Genomic DNA, 19,565 nt, shown 5'->3' on the forward strand with positions numbered 1-19,565 from the left:
AAAAATTATTACATCTACCTTCTCAAAAAAATTCACTGCATTATGTTGGGCCCACTTAACTCGAGACGCATTTTTGTACGGGTATCCTCATACAATTATCTGTCCATAATTCTTGCTTCTTCAAGAGTTTTGGGATAAAAGGGACTAAACGCGCCCATCGGAACCCTAGCTCCTGTGGTGGCGGCCATGTCGAGGCGGGAAAGAGATGTCCGTGATTCCCATAGTAAGCGGCTCCACTCCAGGTTCGATCGAGAGCCAAGGTACCGTCGCTTCATTCTCTCTCCGTCTCTCTGAGTATGCTTGGAGGAACTGAAGCTTGTAGTCATCGAATCGGCTTCGTTTTACTGCTGTTCTTTGCGAGCCTTCATTTTCTTTATTTTCTCTCAGTTTAATTTAGGGATCTGAGTTGGGGAGAAATCAATGCTATTCGTTTATCAATATTTGAAGATTTGTAGCAATGCGTTTGATGGTTATGAGGACTAGGATGAGGGCCGGGCGTTCATTGGCGTTGATGTGAATTGGATCTGTAATAGACGTGATTTTAGCTGTGTGGTTCTTTCTAGGGGTTTATTCGATCAGCTTTGATAGCTTGTTACCTTATTACCACGTTGCTTTGGTTTTGTGTTGAAATCCCCTAGTAACTTCGCAAGGCTGGCGAGCTTGTACGATTGGAGTTTTCGTTTTGATTCACGGCCACCAAATGTTCTAGTGGCTATTTTTTCAGGTTGAAGTTTAGGGTTCTTTGAGAGATGCAATTAATAAACTGGATTAAATTCTTATAGTATTCCTTTGGAGGATTTTCTCAAATAATGGAATAAGAGAAACAATGGAGACATTGAAAGTGGAATACCCAAAATGAAGCCCTCTTACTTTCTTACCCTTAGAGAAAAATCAGAGAGTTAGAGTTGCTTGAAGGTGAGGCTGACCTTAGAGAATGATGGAGGATGGGGGCTTGACATGGATGGTGTGGACTGGAAGCTAAAAAAATAGCATCCCCCCGAGAGGCTACAATGCTGCAGAGCATACTGGAGTTGAGTTAGAGCACAGCACCGGAAGGCTTGTATGTGGCAGAGCGGATTGGAGCGATTGTGGTAGATGTGCCCGTGCTTGCTAGAGTGGCAGCTGAGCTGAATAACTTGGATTTCATTAGCCTCCAAATAATCATTAGTTACAGTCTTTAACTTGCATTGGAATAATGAGCTACTTTAGGCTGCCGATACATTTTGGGGTGTTTGGTAACATAGTTTTTAAACTATTCTAGCATGGGTTTATGGTAAATCCCGCCAAACACCAAAAAAATGAAAATTAAATCCAACACTCCGTTAAAGCAAAATTTCTCGCATTCCATCTCTTTTACGACATGAATTTAAGGGATTCACTTTGTCTTCACTCACAAGTTCCATCTCCGTCGTGCAGGGTTTGATAAATTTGGATTTACTGGATTTGATAAATTCCATTTAACGTAAAACCAGCTTGCAGAACACCGCCTTATGAAGAATGATGATAAAAAATTCATATTCAATCCATTTAGCTTTATTTGCTTTAAAAATACTTATTCTTTTGATATGTTGAAATGTCCTGAATTAGACACATAAGATGTTGATTATTTATTAATTGCTGTGTATTTTGTCAGATAGTTATAACATAGAAAGTTTGCCAGTTCTTAGGCTTGAATTTGAAGCAATAGATCAAATACGTGTGTGTGCTCACCATAGTATCCAAGCATTATCTCACCTTGTTTACATAGTATAACTTATCTTCTGAAATGTTGTGAAATTGTGTTATTTTAGTCCAAAGAAATTGAAAAGAGACGAAAAACCAGAAGTAAATATGGCACATTCCAGCCATCGTAATTCCAGTTCAAAGGAGGCTGCTGGTCATGAACAAAAAGAACGATCTATGAAAGTTGATGTCCCACTTAAAGCTCCTCCGGCTTCAAGTACTCTAGGTCCTCAGAATGAAAAGAAGATTCTAGAAAGAAAAGATAATAAGCTTCCTGTAAGAACTCAACATTCTTCTGACAATAGAGAAGCACCACGTTCTCGGTCATACTATCAGGTTTTATTTTCCCTTAAATGTTTGATGTAATTCCATTTTTCTTTTATCTTATTTTTCGGAATATAACGAGTTGCTTCATTATGTTTTTTTCACTGTTGAGTGTTGAATGTGTTTTTCTCTCACTGCAAGTGGAACTCCCTAACTTCCAGTTGAATGGGTTTCTAAAGTATATTATATATAATGTGATTTCAGCTTGATAAGTGGTCCTTACCTATATGACTCCCTTAAGAAGCTTGTAGCTCTTGTTTTAACATCCTATTGGTTTGCAAGAGCAGGGTCCGCTTGTGCCACGAAATGGACCTTGTTTTTCATGGAAACTGGTAAGTTTTGGGTATCAAGTTGTTTTTAGGCCTCCAAATACATCAAGCATGCGCTCTTCTTCCACATTGCCTTGATCCATTTTTTATCACTTTTTATGAAACCTAGTTATAATGCTTACTATATGAGCTATGGCTAAGTTTGGAACCATATTAATTTGTTAGTAATCCAGTGATTTGAATCACTTTATTTCTTCCTGTGATTCCATACCCTTCATTGCAGGCATTGACTGTGCATTTGTTGGTTTTTCTTTCAAAAATCCAACTCAATTTGCTTTACTACCAAAGCATTTTTAGGCTATCTAGATATAGATTTATGTTTTGCTGATTAGATTCAGTATTATGTAACTGGTAATGTGAGTTAAGTTCATAGTACATAGCAAAGGAATGGAAGGCCTTGATTAATAAAACTTACAGCTTGTTTTTTTGAATCATGCCAAAAAAGATTGGAGGTTTTTTTGCTAAATATATTTTCAAGAAGTTAACCTCTTATATCTTTGTTTTTTAGTTTGAACCCTTTTTTTCCTTAACAAAGCTATATGTAGATCCATTATCATCATGTCACTTTAAGGGTAAAATAGAACCGGCTACATTAGTGGCGCCCTCTACCATTCCTTCACTTTTTACTGAAAACAAAATGTTGAATTCCTTCTCATCAAAATTATTTTTGATTTGCATCCTTCTTTACAAGTTGCATGATGTCAATAATAGTTGTTTTCTCTGTTAAACTATTTAGTATTGGATTTTTTGTGTCAGAGAGATTTTTTTTCCTCAACCTCCACTTTTAGCAAATCATCCTTAGTTGTCTGGTAGCAGGCTTACAACTTACGGGAGTTCTGGCTAGTTCTGGCTACGGTGGTCATTTTAACGGCATCATCTACGGTGGTGATATTTTTCACCTAGCCCTTAATTTCTGATGCACTAATTATTCTCCTAAACAATTTTGGAAGAAATTTGATCATTCTTTTTCTATACAACATAGGTCTATAACTTGTTTAATTTTGTGTTAAGAATTATAGTAGGAAATAATTTATTCCTATAAGAAGTTATGAGAAATATATTGTTTCTTTAATATAAGGAGATATTTTCTTTCCTATTTTATATTTATTTTCTTGAAATACGAATTATTCGTTTTCCTATTTTATGTTATCTCCTATATCTTCTAATAATTAATATGGATTAATTATTGGAGATATCATGTGATATATCTTTCCTTTCATATCATTTCATTTTTATTATTTTTCCTATTATATGATTCTTGTAAGGGTTATTTATACCTCCGTTCATATTAATGAAATAATCAAGTATTACATTATTCTGAGTTTTAACATCGTATCAAAGCCTAGTTTCGTATTCTAGCCGTCGACCCTCCTGTGAGAATTGTCAGACTCCCTTCCTGCCATCCTCTGTGCAGTAAGGGAGGGGAATAAAGAATTTTTCTCGATCGAGAGAGGTAATTGTGGAGGAAAGTTGGATTCCGGCGACACTAACTCCATTTTCCAATTCGACGTCAACTCGACGACTCCATGGGGGAGATCCGCTCGGACCCCAATCTCAGCTTCGATCATTCGTATCCTCACACCAAGGCCATCATCAAGATCATTTCAAGCAAATTCAGTAAACTCGCGAGGGCGGCTCCAGCGATGCCGCTACTCGGAGATATCACTGCCATGAATCGAACAAGCCGTCAATTTCTCTTGCAGTATTTTTTTTTTCCTTGCCAAAGCGTCAGGGGGAGCTGCGTTTCCAGCTGACCATTTCTCATGCAGTTTTTTTTTTATTCCCTGCCAAAGCGTCAAGGGTAGCTGCATTTCCAGCCGGCTATTTCTCTTGCAGTATTTTTTTCTTCCCTGCCAAAGCGTCAGGGAGAGCTGTGTTTCCAACCGGCCATTTCCCCTGCAGTATTTTTTCTTCTCTGGCCCAAGCGTCATGGGGAGTTCTGTTTTTAGCCGCCATTTCTTCTGCTGCTTTCTCTGTCAACAGAATTTACTGGGTGTGATTTACATGTTTTTCTGCAGCCAACGAGACAATCACGGTCAACTAAAAGTCAGTTTAGGTTGTCTCATTCCCTGCAAAACTCAAAATTCAGCAAAGTTTGAATCCAGCAACTTCAGCAAAGCCTGAATCTCTTTTCTACGCCGAAATATATTACAGTCAAAACTCAAAATTCAGCCAAGTCTGAATCCAACAAATTTAGTCAAGCCTGAATCTCTCTTCTGCACCGAAGCATATGACAAACAAACTCAAAATTCAGTCATGTCTGAATCTAGCAAATTCGACAATCCAAACGACCAATTTTTCTTCACTACTTAGCAAGTTTGGAATTATTAACATGCATTCCAAACTTGAGGGAGAGTGTTAAGAATTATAGTTTGAAATAATTTATTCCTATAAGAAGTTATGAGAAATAAATTATTTCTTTAATATAAGGAAATATTTTCTTTCCTATTTATATTTATTTCCTTGGATTACGAATTATTTATTTTCCTATTTTATGTTATCTTCTATATCTCCTAATAATTAATATGGATTAATTATTGGAGATATCATGTGATATATCTTTCCTTTCATATCATTTCATTTTTATTATTTTTCCTATTATATGATTCTTGTAAGGGTTATTTATACCTCCGTTCATATTAATGAAATAATCAAGTATTCTACATTATTCTGAGTTTTAACATTTTGCATACTCTTTTTAGTGTTTCGATGTCAAAGTTAGTTAGTTAGTCTTTATCAAGAATACTATGATTGTATACTTTAGCATTTGCACTCATTTACCTCAACAACTCATGTTCTGTTTTTCTTGGGATTCATTGCAAGTGTTTTCACCGGTATGTCTGGGGTTTTAAATTGAGGTGCTTTGTATTATATGACATGCAACACAAACTTTTTTTTCACTTAAAATGACCTCACATCTGCTTCTATTTTAACCCCTTTCGTCTTTGGAATGAATATTGTAAATCATTCGAACTCTCTCATATTCTTTATATATTCTACAATTTGTTAACTTATTATTTATTCACTTTTTATAAAGACTCATAATTCTTCTATCATTTTATCCTATATATTCTACAATTTATTGTTAACTTGTTATTTGTTCACAATTTGTAAAGACTCATAATTGTTCTATCATTTTATAGTTGATGTTACTTTTTAAGATCTCTTCTTGAAGAAAACGGTTAGTCAAGGTGCTGGTGCTAGCTGAATATACTATTTTAAAACATATATTCCCTCTACCATCTCCACCATTATTACTTGAGTTATATGTCATTGTTGGTTTGGTCATCCTTCTCCTTGCAAATAATGAAATTTTGTCTGCATTTCTTCATGTCTATTCTGGTTTGATTGTCATGCCTATGCATTTGGTAAATATCAGCGTATCTTACTTCTACTTACAGTTGTCGACCATTTTGAGTTGGTCCACTCAAACAATTGGTATTCTAGTTCTATTTTTATGGACTTATAATTTTTCTATTTTATAACGGGTCACTTAAGTTTATTTTGCTTAGTTGTCAGTTGGAGTACTTACATGTATTTCAATTTTTTGATCAAGAAATAGAAGTTCACTTAACGTGATAATTAAATACTTGCTCTCTAATTATGTCTTAAATTCATTAAGCTTCAATTTCACATCTACTTTGCTTATGGGTTATTCATCAAATTTCTCCTACATATCTCAACAAATGATGTTGCTAAACACAAAAATTGTATTTTTCAAGATGTTGCATGAACATTAATGCTCATATAAATATCTTATCAATTTTGGGTGGTTAACCGTAGGTTATCTTATTTATCGTTTCCATTTCTTTCTTATTGCCATCTTGATTTTATGCCTTGTTGAAATTATTTTCAACTTATACTAAAAAGGATTCTCTTATTCATCTTCTCTACGCTCAGAGCTCAGATTACTACACCTTTATTTTCTCTATCTTGTTATTAAACATCTTCTCCTCAAATTTCTCGTCCTCCATAGCTTCTATACCTACCTACTCTTATCCCATTACATGTTTACTCTTAACGACCTCAAGTGCTCTCCACAACATCTCTAACTAGCTTGTTGGATTTGAATGTTTATCCTTATTTATCACCTTATGAAAATGTAGAAGACATTGTATTGCTCATTTTATTTTTTCATATATGTCTTGCTCATTAATAATTTTATGTGTATTTGTATGTTCTTATCATTTCTCTATTCTCAATATGTATTGATAAAATTTACTAATTTTTTTACTAAAGTAAAGCTATGGATATTAAAATAAGTGTTCTACGCAATCATCACACATGCTGTTTTGTTGCTCCATCAATTACGATTTAATCCATTTTCTTTAAGTGGGTGCTTTCCATTAAATTCGTTCTGACAGCTTGGTCGATCAATATGAAGCTTCTATTTGCAAAAGAATTCACATAGAAAGATGAGATAGACTGCCAGACCTCGTTTTATACTCTCTTTATTTGTGGCTATTAATTATCGATGGACTATATTGCAAATGGATGCGAGTAATGCCTTTCTTTTTCTTTACTTGAATAGGACGATTTGTATGAAGCGATATTTGGGTATGCTGCTCAGATAGAGAATTTTATTTCACATCTCAGGAAGATTATTTATAGACTAACATATAGTTCATAAGCTTGGTTTTGCAAATCTGAGAATTTTTTGTTGAGATTGGTATTCACATTCGTGCCTTGAGTGATTCTTTCTTCATCTGGCATACACCTTCAAGATCCATCATTACCAGCTATTTTTGTTAATAAGAGCTTGCACAATTTAAGTTATCATAATTGCATCTCTAAAGTCAAACACTATCTGTAGAAGTGTTTTGTCACCATTAGAATGTGATGACTGAAACACGTTGTTAGATTTGAAATTGTTCACAACAAAAATTGGCAGCACTATCTTAGATGAAATATGTATTGGTTTTCTTGAAGAATTTGTCCTTCATAGCTGCAAGCTTGTTGATGCCTCTGTGGCGACTTAGCTCACTTCTAATTAGGATGTGCATCTCAATATCCAAGGTTGGTTGAAAATTTGATCCACGTGACTTATAGTATTTATGACTCATTTGCTGTTAGAGCCGTTAGTCATTATATGCAAACTCCAAACATATTGATGGACTATTCTACAAGTTTTCATGTATATAAAAAACATGACAGGTTAATAATGCCATTGTATCTTCGTTGGTGCTCATCCAGTCAGCTAGAAAATAAAAAAAACATAAATTCTTGTGGCCTATCCAGGGTTGAGCCAGAATACATCTGTTTTAGGATAATTTTGTTATTCCATTACCCAAACTATTTGTGACTATCATGCAATTATCTATATTATAAGCAATTTTGTTTTTGAAGAAGTCTATGAAATGAAACTATACTTGGTCCATGCATGAACTGAACTTATGAAATTTGATTATAATTTCATGGGCATGACGTGCATTCTAAAGATATTATCACTCACATTTCTTGTTTAGAGGAAACGGGTTCTGATAGATATATATCTTTCAACTTAAAGGGGGAGTGTTGGCTCATAAAACTATGTTGGAAATATTTCCTATATTTGAAGACTGGTTTGTTCTAATATTGGTCTAACCTTAAAAATTATTTCATTTTCTTATAATATATTAAGGGAATTTCTATTGAACAAGACAAAATATTTCGCTCTTAATAATTTTATTTTCTTGAATATTTTCTGCCTTTACACGCTAAATATTTTTAATTTATGGCGATAAGCTTAATAAATTAAATAATTACATCAAATGCATTAATTGGACGCATGAATACCCATTTCAGAGAAGTTCCATCCATCATTATTCTAGTTATTGCTATGCAATATGTCAATCTCTGATGCATTGTCCTGGTTTTTAAATTGTTAGTAATGCTGGATTGTACATTCTCATGCCTTACTTTTGTTCATTTGAAGAGAAACACTTGGACGGGTAAGTATTGCCAAATTTAGAGCATCTACTTGGTAATAAATCTATGAAGTTTTTAACAAAAACAACAATAATAAGCACTTTTCCCACTAATTGGGCTTGGTTACATGAATTCTTTTTCTCTATTGCGTCCCATTGAGTGTCATATTTTCATTTAATTCTAATACATTAAGATCATTTTTTATACAACATGCACTAGTATTTTAAGTTGTACTTATACCGTTGTTAATATAATGTGAATTTAAAACATCCACTCTACTAATTGGATCATCAGATGCTTGACGTTTAATGTGTGAACAAACCATTTAAGACAATTCTAATCTTGTCTGCCTCTAGAGCTACACCAACCCTTTCACGGATACATTCATTTCATATTTTATCTCCAAGTGTCAAGCCACTCATCCACCTAAACATTCTTATCTCAACAACACTCAACTTAGTTTTATGCTTCTCTTATATAGGCCAATATTCTGCACCATACAACATTGCGAGTCTTGCCACCATCTTATAAAATTTTCCTTAGTTTTAGTGTTGCTTTTCTATCACACAATAGGTGACTGCATTCCTCCACTTCAACCATTCCTCCACTTCAACCATGCATTCCTCCACTTCAACCATCGAACTTGAATTCTACTATTAACATCCCCATCTATATCACCATCACTTTGAACAATAAACACGAGATATCTTAAACTTACACTCCCATAATTCAAGTTTTTCCTGAACTCTTTCTCTTGTCTTATCCACAAGAAGATTTTCGTCAACAAAAAGCATACACTAAGGTACTTCCTCATGTAAATGTATAGTAATAGCTTTCATAACTAAAGTAAAAAGATAAGGGCTGAAAGCCAATCCCTGATGTAATCCAATTGAAATAGGAAAATACTTATTAAATCCTCCTTCTGTTTGAACACAAGTAATAGCTTTAGTATACATATCTTTAATAACTTGAATACAAGTCCTATCATCACATTTCTTTTCTAGAAAATATCCAAAAACTTCTCTTGTAACCTTATCATATGCTTTTTCTGAATCAATAAAAATCATGTCAATTTTCCATACTCTCTCTGTACTTATCTATTAAACCTCTCAAATGTATAGCTTTCATGGTAAACTTGCTCGACATAAATCCAAATTGATTATGAGAAATCTTTGTATCACGTCTTAATCTATGTTCAGTTACTCTCTTCCATAATTTTAATGCGCGACACTTTAATTTAATCCTTCTATAATTTGCACACTCTTGTGCATCCCCTTTATTTTTAAAAATAGGGTCCAAAAAAGTCTTCCCCACTCTATGAAGTTTACATTTTAAATATTTCTAAGAGTTTTAGAATATTATCCATAGGGGGTGTATTTTTCTCCATTCTTTTTTTTTTTCCGCAATTCTTTTTAGGAAGATTTACATGGTTACCACTCCATTTCTATGTATTTACATATCTAACACCTAAACTTCAATTTTTACCTCCATACCGCCTTACCCATGTACGGAAATGTTCATTTTACATTTTACAAGTTAAAATGGCGGTATTTTTTATGTGATATAAAGGATTTATGTGGTATAAATGTAAAAAAAGTAAAATTTAGGGGTCACATATGTAAATTGCATGGGAATTTGGTGGTATGTATATAAATGCTCTTTATTTTGATATATTTTAATTTTTTTGCATCCTTTTGCAATCATTAGCCTTCTGCTCCTATTTAAGCTTTGAGCGTCGAATAAATGATATTGTGATTAAACTCTGTAATAACTACACGATCATTCTTCATGTTATCTCCCTTTACCTTGATGGGATCTTGTTCAGACCCATTCCTTCAAGTGTCACTATCCATATAACTCTCTTAGGCTACCTGTCCGTTTATCTACAGCACGACGAACGCAGCATTGCCGGACAAGGTGGTCGAAACTTTAATCGAAGGGAGACCGGTAAGCTCCTCCAACCAAGCCCTCACTTTCTCAGCCCACCTTTTTCTCATCTTGTATCTCTATTGTCACAGAACATAGAAAATGGGATGATTTGAGGGAACAACCCATGAAAGATCTGCCAAAGAAGGACGAAAGGCCTCAATCTCATCCAGACGAGAAAACCAGCATCTGGCGACATGATCGGTTCCACGAATTGGAGTCTGGAGCTCCAACTTTGAAGAAAAGACCTGCCTTCCGGGAGAAGAAGGTCCCTGTCGAACCAGAAACTGATACTGCAGCAACAGGATCAGATAAACCCAAGTTACCTACAAGTGAACCCCCAGACTTGGCTGCCACAAAGAGAGAAGAAAGGGGAGGATTTTATCCCCGGGCCGATGATAGACGCGAAAGGCGAGCAGATGGTTTGTACCATCGAGAAATACAGAGAAATGCCGGTCAATCGAGGGAGAGATACGGAGCAATGAGAGGACGGGGCGATAGGTCTAACGTTGTTCGGTATGGTACCAGAGACTCGAATCGTGCCGGAGGCTTTGAGGTGGATAAATGGAAGCACGATTTGTTTGATGAGGCGAATCGGAGCCCGCCTCGAAAGAACGAAGAAGAACAAATTGCGAAGGTTGAAGCTCTCTTGGCATCATGATTTAGATTCTCACCCTGTTGTGATTTACCAGCTTAAGGTGTTCTGATGATCAGGGGGAGTTTACATGCGTGCACACAATTCTTATATATTTACATCTCATACCTAAACTTTCATTTTTATTTACATAGCACTTTTAAAAAATGATATTAGTGTTATTTCTTATTTGATATTATAGATTTGAATGCTATGTGTGTAAATATGAAAGTCTAGCTGTGAGATATGTAAACACATAAGAATTATGTGCTATGCATGTGTTATTCTAGGATTGTGTCACAACAGGGTTTCTGGCTTTCCTTTATTCAATGAACTACCTTAGTTCTGAAAATTTCAGTTCTTAGTTATGTATGATTTGGAGATTTTATTTTTTTTTATTATTATGTTCTTAGTTATGTATGATTTGGAGATTTTATTTTATTTTATTATTATTTTTTGTAATTATGTGTATCATGGTAGCTTTCCTTCTCTCCTATTTTAATTTGTGCTGAATTATTTTATCAATTATGATTCTGCTTCTACTTTTTGGGAGCTTTGATATATTTGAGATACTTATGATGAATCTGATGTTATGAGAAATTCTTGTTCGCATTCATTCGGCAAGCTTTTGGTGAATTAATGTTGTGATTTCTAGGGCTGTAATAGCGAGCTCAGGTTTAACACGTGTTCGACTCATTCAAAATTACTTTTGTTTAAAGTTTATTAATGTTTGAAATTGCTCGTGAGCATTGTGATCATGTTAGGCTCAATTTATATATTATTGTTCTAAGTTAGGCTAAAAATTGGTTCATTTAAATTAATTAGAAAAATAGGTGTGGGGGTATTGTACTCGAACCTGTACCATTCTACGCAATAAAAAAAGCATAATCATATGATCACATGAGTTGTGATTATTTAAATTTAGATATAAATATATGTAATATATTACTATATAAATAATATATATAATTTTTTTATTTAGAGCTAAAATGAGCTTAAAACAACCAAATAAATGTTATTTATGTTTGGCTCATTTATAATTCGAGCTTATTGTGAACAATGAATGTTTTTTGCAATCCTAGTTATTTCCATGTTAGTTTATTGCATTTATTATATTGTAACTTTGTATGTGTTTTATTTTTTATTATTTTTTTTAACACTGCCTTTGTGGAAAGATTATGACATGAACTGTTTAATCATTATATATATGCTAGTCACGGGTGTAACGTCAAATAAGTAAAGATTCTCACATTACGAATTAGTCATGAAACTAATATTCAGATAGAATCTTGGAATATAGGTATTGTCAAAGGTTAATTAATGAAATTAGTTGATATTATGATTCATGTAAATATAAATTTCTTATGTATTCAAAAAATTAAATTGGTTGGAAAAAAATTAAGGAAATTGATAGCTTGGGTTTTAAATATGTCTAATAATGATAAAATATTTCATTTTTTATCATCGCATTAGTAAAAAAGAATTTGAGGAGATTTTCTTTGTTTACTAAACTATTTAATATTAATTTAAAAATAAAAAAGATGTATGGGGAATGAAGGAAGAGTATTTAGTTCCCCATTGTTTAAGAATAAAGAGAAACATAAGAGTGTGCAAATTATGGAGGAATTAAGTTGTTTTGTCATACTTTAAAATTATGGGAGATGGTAACTGAACATAGGTTAAGACATATTACAAAAAATTCTCATAATTAGTATGGATTTATGTCGAGCAGGCCTACTAAAGAAGCTATACATTTATTCAGAGGTTTGATGGAGAAGTGCAGAGAGAATAAGACAAATTTACATATGATTTTTATTGTCTTAGAAAGAGATTGCGATAAGGTTCCAAGAGATATCCTTCGGAGAGTTCTAGAAAAGTTCTAGAAAAGAAATTAGAAAAGAAATGTGTTGATATGACTTATATTAAAGATATGTATACTAGAGTGGTTACTTGTGTTCGAACAGAAAGAGGATTTATCACATATTTCCCTATTTCAATTGGATTACATTAGGGATCGACTTTAAGCCTATATTTTTTTTTTGCTTTAGTTATGGATGTTCTTACTGGATATTTAGATGAGGATGTACCTTGGTGTACGTTTTTTGCTGCTGATATCCTTCTTGGAGAAAAGACTAGAGAAGGAGTTTAGGAAAAACTTGAATTTGGGAGGCCTGCATTAGAGTCTAAAGGCCTTTGTTTGAGTAGAACTAATACTGAAAAAATGAAATGTAATTTTAGTAGTAGTAGCTCTAGTGACAGAGTTTTAAATACGGGGAGGTCAAATTATTATAATGTGTGAATGCTTTAGATGTCTCTGATCTATTGTTCAAAGTGATGGTGATATAGATGATGATATAGATGAGTGATGGTGATATAGATGAGGATGTTATTAGTAGAATTCAATTTGGTTGGTTGAAGTGAAGGAATGCTTCGGTCTTATTGTATGATAGAAAAATACCACTTATATTGAAAGGAAAATTTTATAAGATGGTGGTGAGACTTGCAATGATTTATGGCGCAGAATGTTGGCCTTTAAAAGAGAAGCATCAAAATTAAGTTTTGCCGAGATAGTATGCTTAGGTGGATTAGTGGCTTTACACTTAAAGAAAAAATGCGAAATGATTATCTCCATGATAGGGTTGGCGTAGGTCCTGTGGTGGACAAAATTTGAGAGAGTCATCTTAGATGGTTTGGTTACATTAAACATCGACCATCTAATGTTGTGGAGTAGACGTTAACCGTCTGATGATAGGAGAGTAAATATTTTAGATTCGATTTATGTTAAGAAAGGTAGAGTAGAGCTAGAAAAACTAGGGCATATTGTATAAAAAATGATCTTTATGTTAGGAAAGGCATATTGACATTCGATAGGTAGCAATGGAGACAAAGGATTAATGTAGTCGACCCTACCCAGTGAGATAAAGGCTTATTGCTGTCGTACGTGTTTTTTTTTTTTTTTTTCTTATGCATGGTCAGTGCTCGAATTTAAAACATTGAGATTTTTCATATTGTTTTCAACGAATGTGCGACGCATTCGAGCACGTTTAAATGGTTTATTTTAACTATTATAACGTGCGTGTAATATTTTTTTGCGGAACACGTCAAAATAGTTATATGGGCCTATTCTAACCTTTGAATCTAAAAAAAAATGTTAAATTAGTCTTCTTTAATAAGAGTTGAATTAGTCTTTTGTAAACCTTCATCAAGAGTCCAACGACTAAATTGACATTTTTATAAATATTAAAACCAAAACAATCTCTGTAAAAAAAATAATGACAATTTTCTCATTTTTTGTCTCTTCAAATTTTTCTCATGTTAAAATTTAATGAAATGTTTGAGAATTTCTCGAACTCTTGATTGTATTTTCATTGCAAACTTTAAAATGACAATGTTCGGTTGCAACAAAGAAATACATTAGCATGATAGCATTTTGTCATTTGCCCCCATGTTGTTAATGCATAATATAGCTAATAAGTACTTGTTGAGGCATACTCAAAGTCAGAAATTAAAGTATTTAAATTTCTATCAAAGGATATTTGATTGAAGGAATCGGTACATATTATCTGGTGGAGTGTTTTAGTTTTTTAATTACAATTATTGAAATATTATTCTAAGAAAAATTATGAATGAACCTTCAATTTTTTTCTTTTTTTTTTTTAGTTTTTTAATTACAATTATTGAAATATTATTCTAAAAACAATTATGAATGAACCTTCAAATTATTTTTTTTATAAATGAAAAGGGGCATAAAATTATAAAGAACTTAGAAATGTGAAAATTTTCAATGCCATGTCCAACGATCGACAATGAAAATCACGGCAACTGCAAGCAAATGTTGTCGTATGATTAATAGTGTTTGACCATCATTGCTCAATAGTCATTTTTAGACTATCTTCATCTATCGAGTGTAGCATGTCTTGACTTGAGTTTTGACTATCATCACTAGGTGATTGTCATTCTACTATTTTTCTTTGATTGATGTCATGACCCAATGATCATCTCTTGAATGTCACTACAATACTAATAACAATTGATTGACATTTGTTTTTTAATTATCATCATCATTCTCTTCCACTCTAATATTCTCCATAAGATAAAGTCGACAAATCAATTTTTATTATCTCATCTTCTCCAATTAAGAGCAGAGTAGGATTCTATAATTTTACTTAGTTGACTATTTTAAATGGTCAAGACTCTGAGTATTTTCCCTTTTATAATTTCTTATAGAGGGATTTATACGTCTTTTTTGAATTTCTCATATTCATGAGTACCAATATTCGTGAGAAAATATTAAGATACAAAATTGTTCCCTTCACATACACGAGTTCTTCGGCTTGCAACACACACACAACTTAACTCTTTATTACACGCATCTTACATAGAGATGCATCTTCGCGGATCTACTTGTATTTATGTTATTATAGAATTCAAGTTGGTTGGTTGAAGTAGGGAATGCATCGGCCTTATTGTGTGATAGAAATGCGTCGTTTAGACTAAAAGGAAAATTTTATAAGATGGTGGTGAGACCTGCAATGCCCTATGACGCATAATGTTGGCCTATAAAAGAGAAGCATAAAACAAAGTTAAGTACTGCTAAGATGAGAATGCTTAGGTGGATGAGTGACTTGACACTTGGAGACAAAATGCGAAAAGAAGAGGTTGGTGTAGCTCTAGTGGCAGAGAAAATTAGAGAGAGTTGTCTTAGATGGTTTGGTCACATCAAACGTGGACCATCTGATGATCCTGTTAGGAGAGTTGATGTTTAACATTCGACTTGTGTTAAGACAAATAGAGCTAGATTGTACATGAATTATTGATGCTGTCACTTGGGCTTGTTGTATAAAACATGATCTAAATCTATTAGAATTAAATGAATATATGACACACAATATGACACAATAGAAAAAAAATGATTCATGTAGCCGACCCCACTTAATGAGATTCTCTAATTGAAGCTGCAAATCATGAAGCTAATGACTATAAACAAAATAATAACAGCATTTAGTTTAAGTTAATTTAACATTTCTTTTTATTTAACAATTCCGTATATAGTTCCTCCATATGGGTATTTTCTCAACTATGCTATGTTGTTTCTCAACTATGCTATGTTGTTTCTCAACTATGCTATGTTGTTTCTCAACTATGCTATGTTGTTTCTCAACTATGCTATGTTGTTTCGCTCTTTTAGTCAGGAATTTATTTTCAATCAATGTGCTATGTATTCAAGCACCAAAAGACTCGTGTTATTCATTGGATGACGAACAATTGTTGCTTAGTGGAACCTTCGGCTTTTATAATTCCTCTATATATTTAATAATTCCGTATATAGTTCCTTTATATGAGTATTTTCTCAACTACACTTTGTACTTTCGCTCTTTTATTCTTCACTTTACTTTCAATCAATGTGCTATATATTCGAAAAAATATTACACCAGGACTCCTAACGTAAAGCTACGTTTGGAGTCCACTGATATGCAGACATGTGGAAGTGACAGAAAAATAAAATAAAAATCGTTTTAGCGCAGGGGAATATTCCTCTCGTGTTATTCTACATTATTCATGTGTTATAGTGGTGGTATTCATGTGTTATTGTGTTCTGGGAATATTCTCGGTGTTATAATAACACAATAATACATAAATAATACCACAATAACACATGAATAACACGAATAACACAGGAGGAATATTCTCCTGTGTTACCAGGTCAGATCACAGGAAAGCGCGCACGTTATTTTGAAGCACGTATTTGCATATCAGTGGACTCCGAATGTAACTCTATGGCAGGAGTCCTGATGTAATATTTTTCCTATATATTCAAGCACCAAAAGACTGGTGTTATTCGTTGGATGACGAACAATTGCTACTTAGTGGAACCTTCGACGTCTAGAAGGATTGTGAAAATGTTTCATAAAATCCCTTTATTGTGTAAATTCATTATTATTATTATTATTATTATTATTCTTAGATGTGTGAATTAGTAAGGCTTTGGTTGGATAAAATAGAAAAACTCAAATTAAAAAAAAAAAAAAAAAGAATTTTAGTGTTTTCAAAACTAATCGGCAACCATTAGCTTTTCAAAGCGTCATTTGGCACAAATTTGTCGGAAGAACAAAATCGCTATGCTCCAAAGCCTAAAGCCTCACCATAAAATCTCTAAAAAACGATTTCCAAATTCCAAACAAATGCTACAAAATATCAATAATATCAAATTCATTCATTTATTATTAGTGTTATCTTTATTGTTGTAATTAGGGGTGTGAGTGAGTCAAGCTGACATGTCAGCCGTCTCCAGCTCGACTTGATAAGCTGCTTGTCAACCGAGCTCAATGAGTTAACAGGTTAAGTTTAAGCTTATCCCGACTTGATTTGTTAGCTTGTGAGCCTACTTGTTTAAAAGTGATAATAAAATATATAAAAATTTAATACTTTTTTTAAATATGTAATTTCATTGATGTAAATCTTCCTAATTTAAATTATAGAAATCAAATAAGCTTTATCAAACAAATAATACAAACCAATTCAATTGTCCCACATTAATTTACATCCATCTAATGTATTTTCTCAAAGCAGGTAATTACAAATATGGACAGAGCTCTATTAAAAACAAAAGTGATCTAAAACAACCACAAATAACATACAAAAGTGATAAATGAATAAAAAATCAGGGTAAAATTAATACATACTAACATTAAAGCTACAATTCAAGAAGAAAAATGATTCTCAAGTCAATCCTTTTTTCCAAATGTCAAGAAGTTTACATAAAAGCCTCATGTTTTTGCGGAAATTACAAATCACAAATGGCAATTTCAATTAATAATACAAGATTTACATGAAGCAGCACACCCTTTAATTTGTACTTCTAAGTTTTATACATTGAATTGCATACAACAATCTTTATCTAATCTTAAACTTCAAGGAAAAAAAAAGGAATTTTCTGCAATATCCTAATAATCATATACAATTTGTATCTGCAGCAATTACTGAAAGAGAGGGGCTATTTGTGCAAATATTCCACAAATTTTTATTTTAATATTATTATCTTTTTTTATTTTCTTTATTCATTATTAAGTGGTAACAGATGTCAATTGAGTCAACGAGCTGTTGACACAAAAACCCAAGAATTTAAGCCTTCAGAAATCCCTTGTCATGAAGATATGAAATCACTTGCTTTGCCATGGTGGCTGGAGCAGGACATACTCCATCTCTTGGTGCTATGACTATCTGAATGGCAATAAGAGAGTAAAAGGGGAATTTACATGCATACCGCACAATTCTAATGTATTTACATATCTAACACCCAAAGTTTGATATTTATACTTATAATAGGTTGGTCGTATTTTTGATGTGATGTTCACGATAGGAGTGGTATGTATGTAAAATATGAATGATTAGATATTAGATATGTAAATGCAAAGAGGAGCATATAAACTAACCTCACAGTTAAGAGGCGGCTCATAAGCATCATCAACACCAGTAAAACCTGCAGGGTTCAGTTGCTTCCTTTTTTAAGTTCAGATGGTAAGGAAATCTAGTAGGGTAAAAGGGAGATTTACATACATACCACTCATTTGTTATGTATTAACATATTAAACACATGTACTTCAATTTTTATATAATGTATTTCACTTTTTAGAAGTTAAAATAGTAAAATTTTTTATGTGATATGAAAGCTTAAGGAGGTGAAAATGTAAAAAATAAAATTTAGTTGTTAGATATGTAAATACATCGGAATATTGCCATATCTATGTAAATGCCCATTACTCAATTCTAGACTTTTTAATAAATGAGTTGATTGCTGAGATAAACTGTCATTCACTCAATCTCAAGAGAGGTCATTTTTCATTAACAAGTTAATACTTTTTACATTTTAATTCAATCACTTTGGACATTATTTTTGTTTTTGAATTTCATTTAATTTCAAAGTTTTTTTTTTTTTTTTTTTTTTTGATAGTGCCATTTGTTATGGATGCTTTTATTGGACATTTACATAAGGATGTAGCTTAGTGTATGTTTTTTTGCTAATGATATCCTTCTTGTGGATAAGAGTAGAGATAGCGTTCGGGAAAAACTTGAATTATGAAGGTCTACATTGGAGTCTAAAGTCCTTCATTTGAGTAGCTCTAAAATTGAATACATGGAATGTAATTTTAGTAGTAGTAGCTTTAGTGGCAGAGTTGCAATTATGGGTGATCAAATTATTAAAATGTGGGAACGGTTTAGATATCTCGGGTGATATAGATGGGGAAGTTATTAGCAGAATTAAGGCTAGTTGGTTGAAGTGGAGGAATGCATTAGGCCTATTGTGTGATAGAGAAGTACCGCTTAGACTTTACAGAAAATTTTATATGATAGTGGTGCGACCTACAATGCTTTATGGCACAGAATGTTGGCATTTAAAAAAGAAGCATAAAATAAAGTTAGGTGTTGCTAAGATGAGAATGCTTAGTGGATGAGTGGCTTGATACTTAGAGACAAAATGTCAAATGAATCTATCCCTAAAAGGGTTGGTGTAACTTCAGTGGCAAACAAGATTAGAGAGAGTCGTCTTAGATGACTTGGTCACATTAAACGTCGATAATTTGATGATCCAGTTAGAAGAAGATGTGTCTTAAATTAGACTTACATTAAGAAAGGCGAAGGTAGACATAAAAGACTTCGGCATATTGTATAAAAAATGATCTTATTCTATTAGAATTAAATGAAAACATATTAGAATTAAATGA

General features: G+C 32.9%; 2 protein-coding genes across 2 annotated transcripts in view; one reads left to right on the forward strand and one right to left on the reverse strand.

The window, feature by feature from the left end:
• Positions 1-85: 85 nt before the first annotated feature.
• Positions 86-11,006, forward strand: LOC110021361. The gene is made up of 4 exons (XM_020719820.1): positions 86-260; positions 1,791-2,058; positions 10,172-10,229; positions 10,301-11,006. The coding sequence occupies exons 1-4, from the start codon at positions 187-189 to the stop codon at positions 10,867-10,869; spliced, it is 969 nt and encodes a 322-aa protein (XP_020575479.1). The 5' UTR covers positions 86-186; the 3' UTR covers positions 10,870-11,006.
• Positions 11,007-17,599: 6,593 nt separating this feature from the next.
• The window catches only part of LOC110021389 (adenylyl-sulfate kinase 3-like), a 6,733-nt gene continuing 4,767 nt past the window's right edge, over positions 17,600-19,565 (reverse strand). The window contains exons 6-7 of the mRNA XM_020719873.1: positions 18,276-18,322; positions 17,600-18,063 (exon numbers count right to left, since the gene is read on the reverse strand). Coding sequence (XP_020575532.1) covers positions 17,965-18,063; positions 18,276-18,322 — 146 coding nt within the window. The 3' untranslated portion in view covers positions 17,600-17,964. The remainder of the gene's footprint in view (positions 18,064-18,275; positions 18,323-19,565) is intronic.

This window comes from Phalaenopsis equestris, unplaced genomic scaffold (assembly GCF_001263595.1).
Source record: "Phalaenopsis equestris unplaced genomic scaffold, ASM126359v1 Scaffold000134, whole genome shotgun sequence".
Taxonomy (NCBI): Eukaryota; Viridiplantae; Streptophyta; class Magnoliopsida; order Asparagales; family Orchidaceae; genus Phalaenopsis; species Phalaenopsis equestris.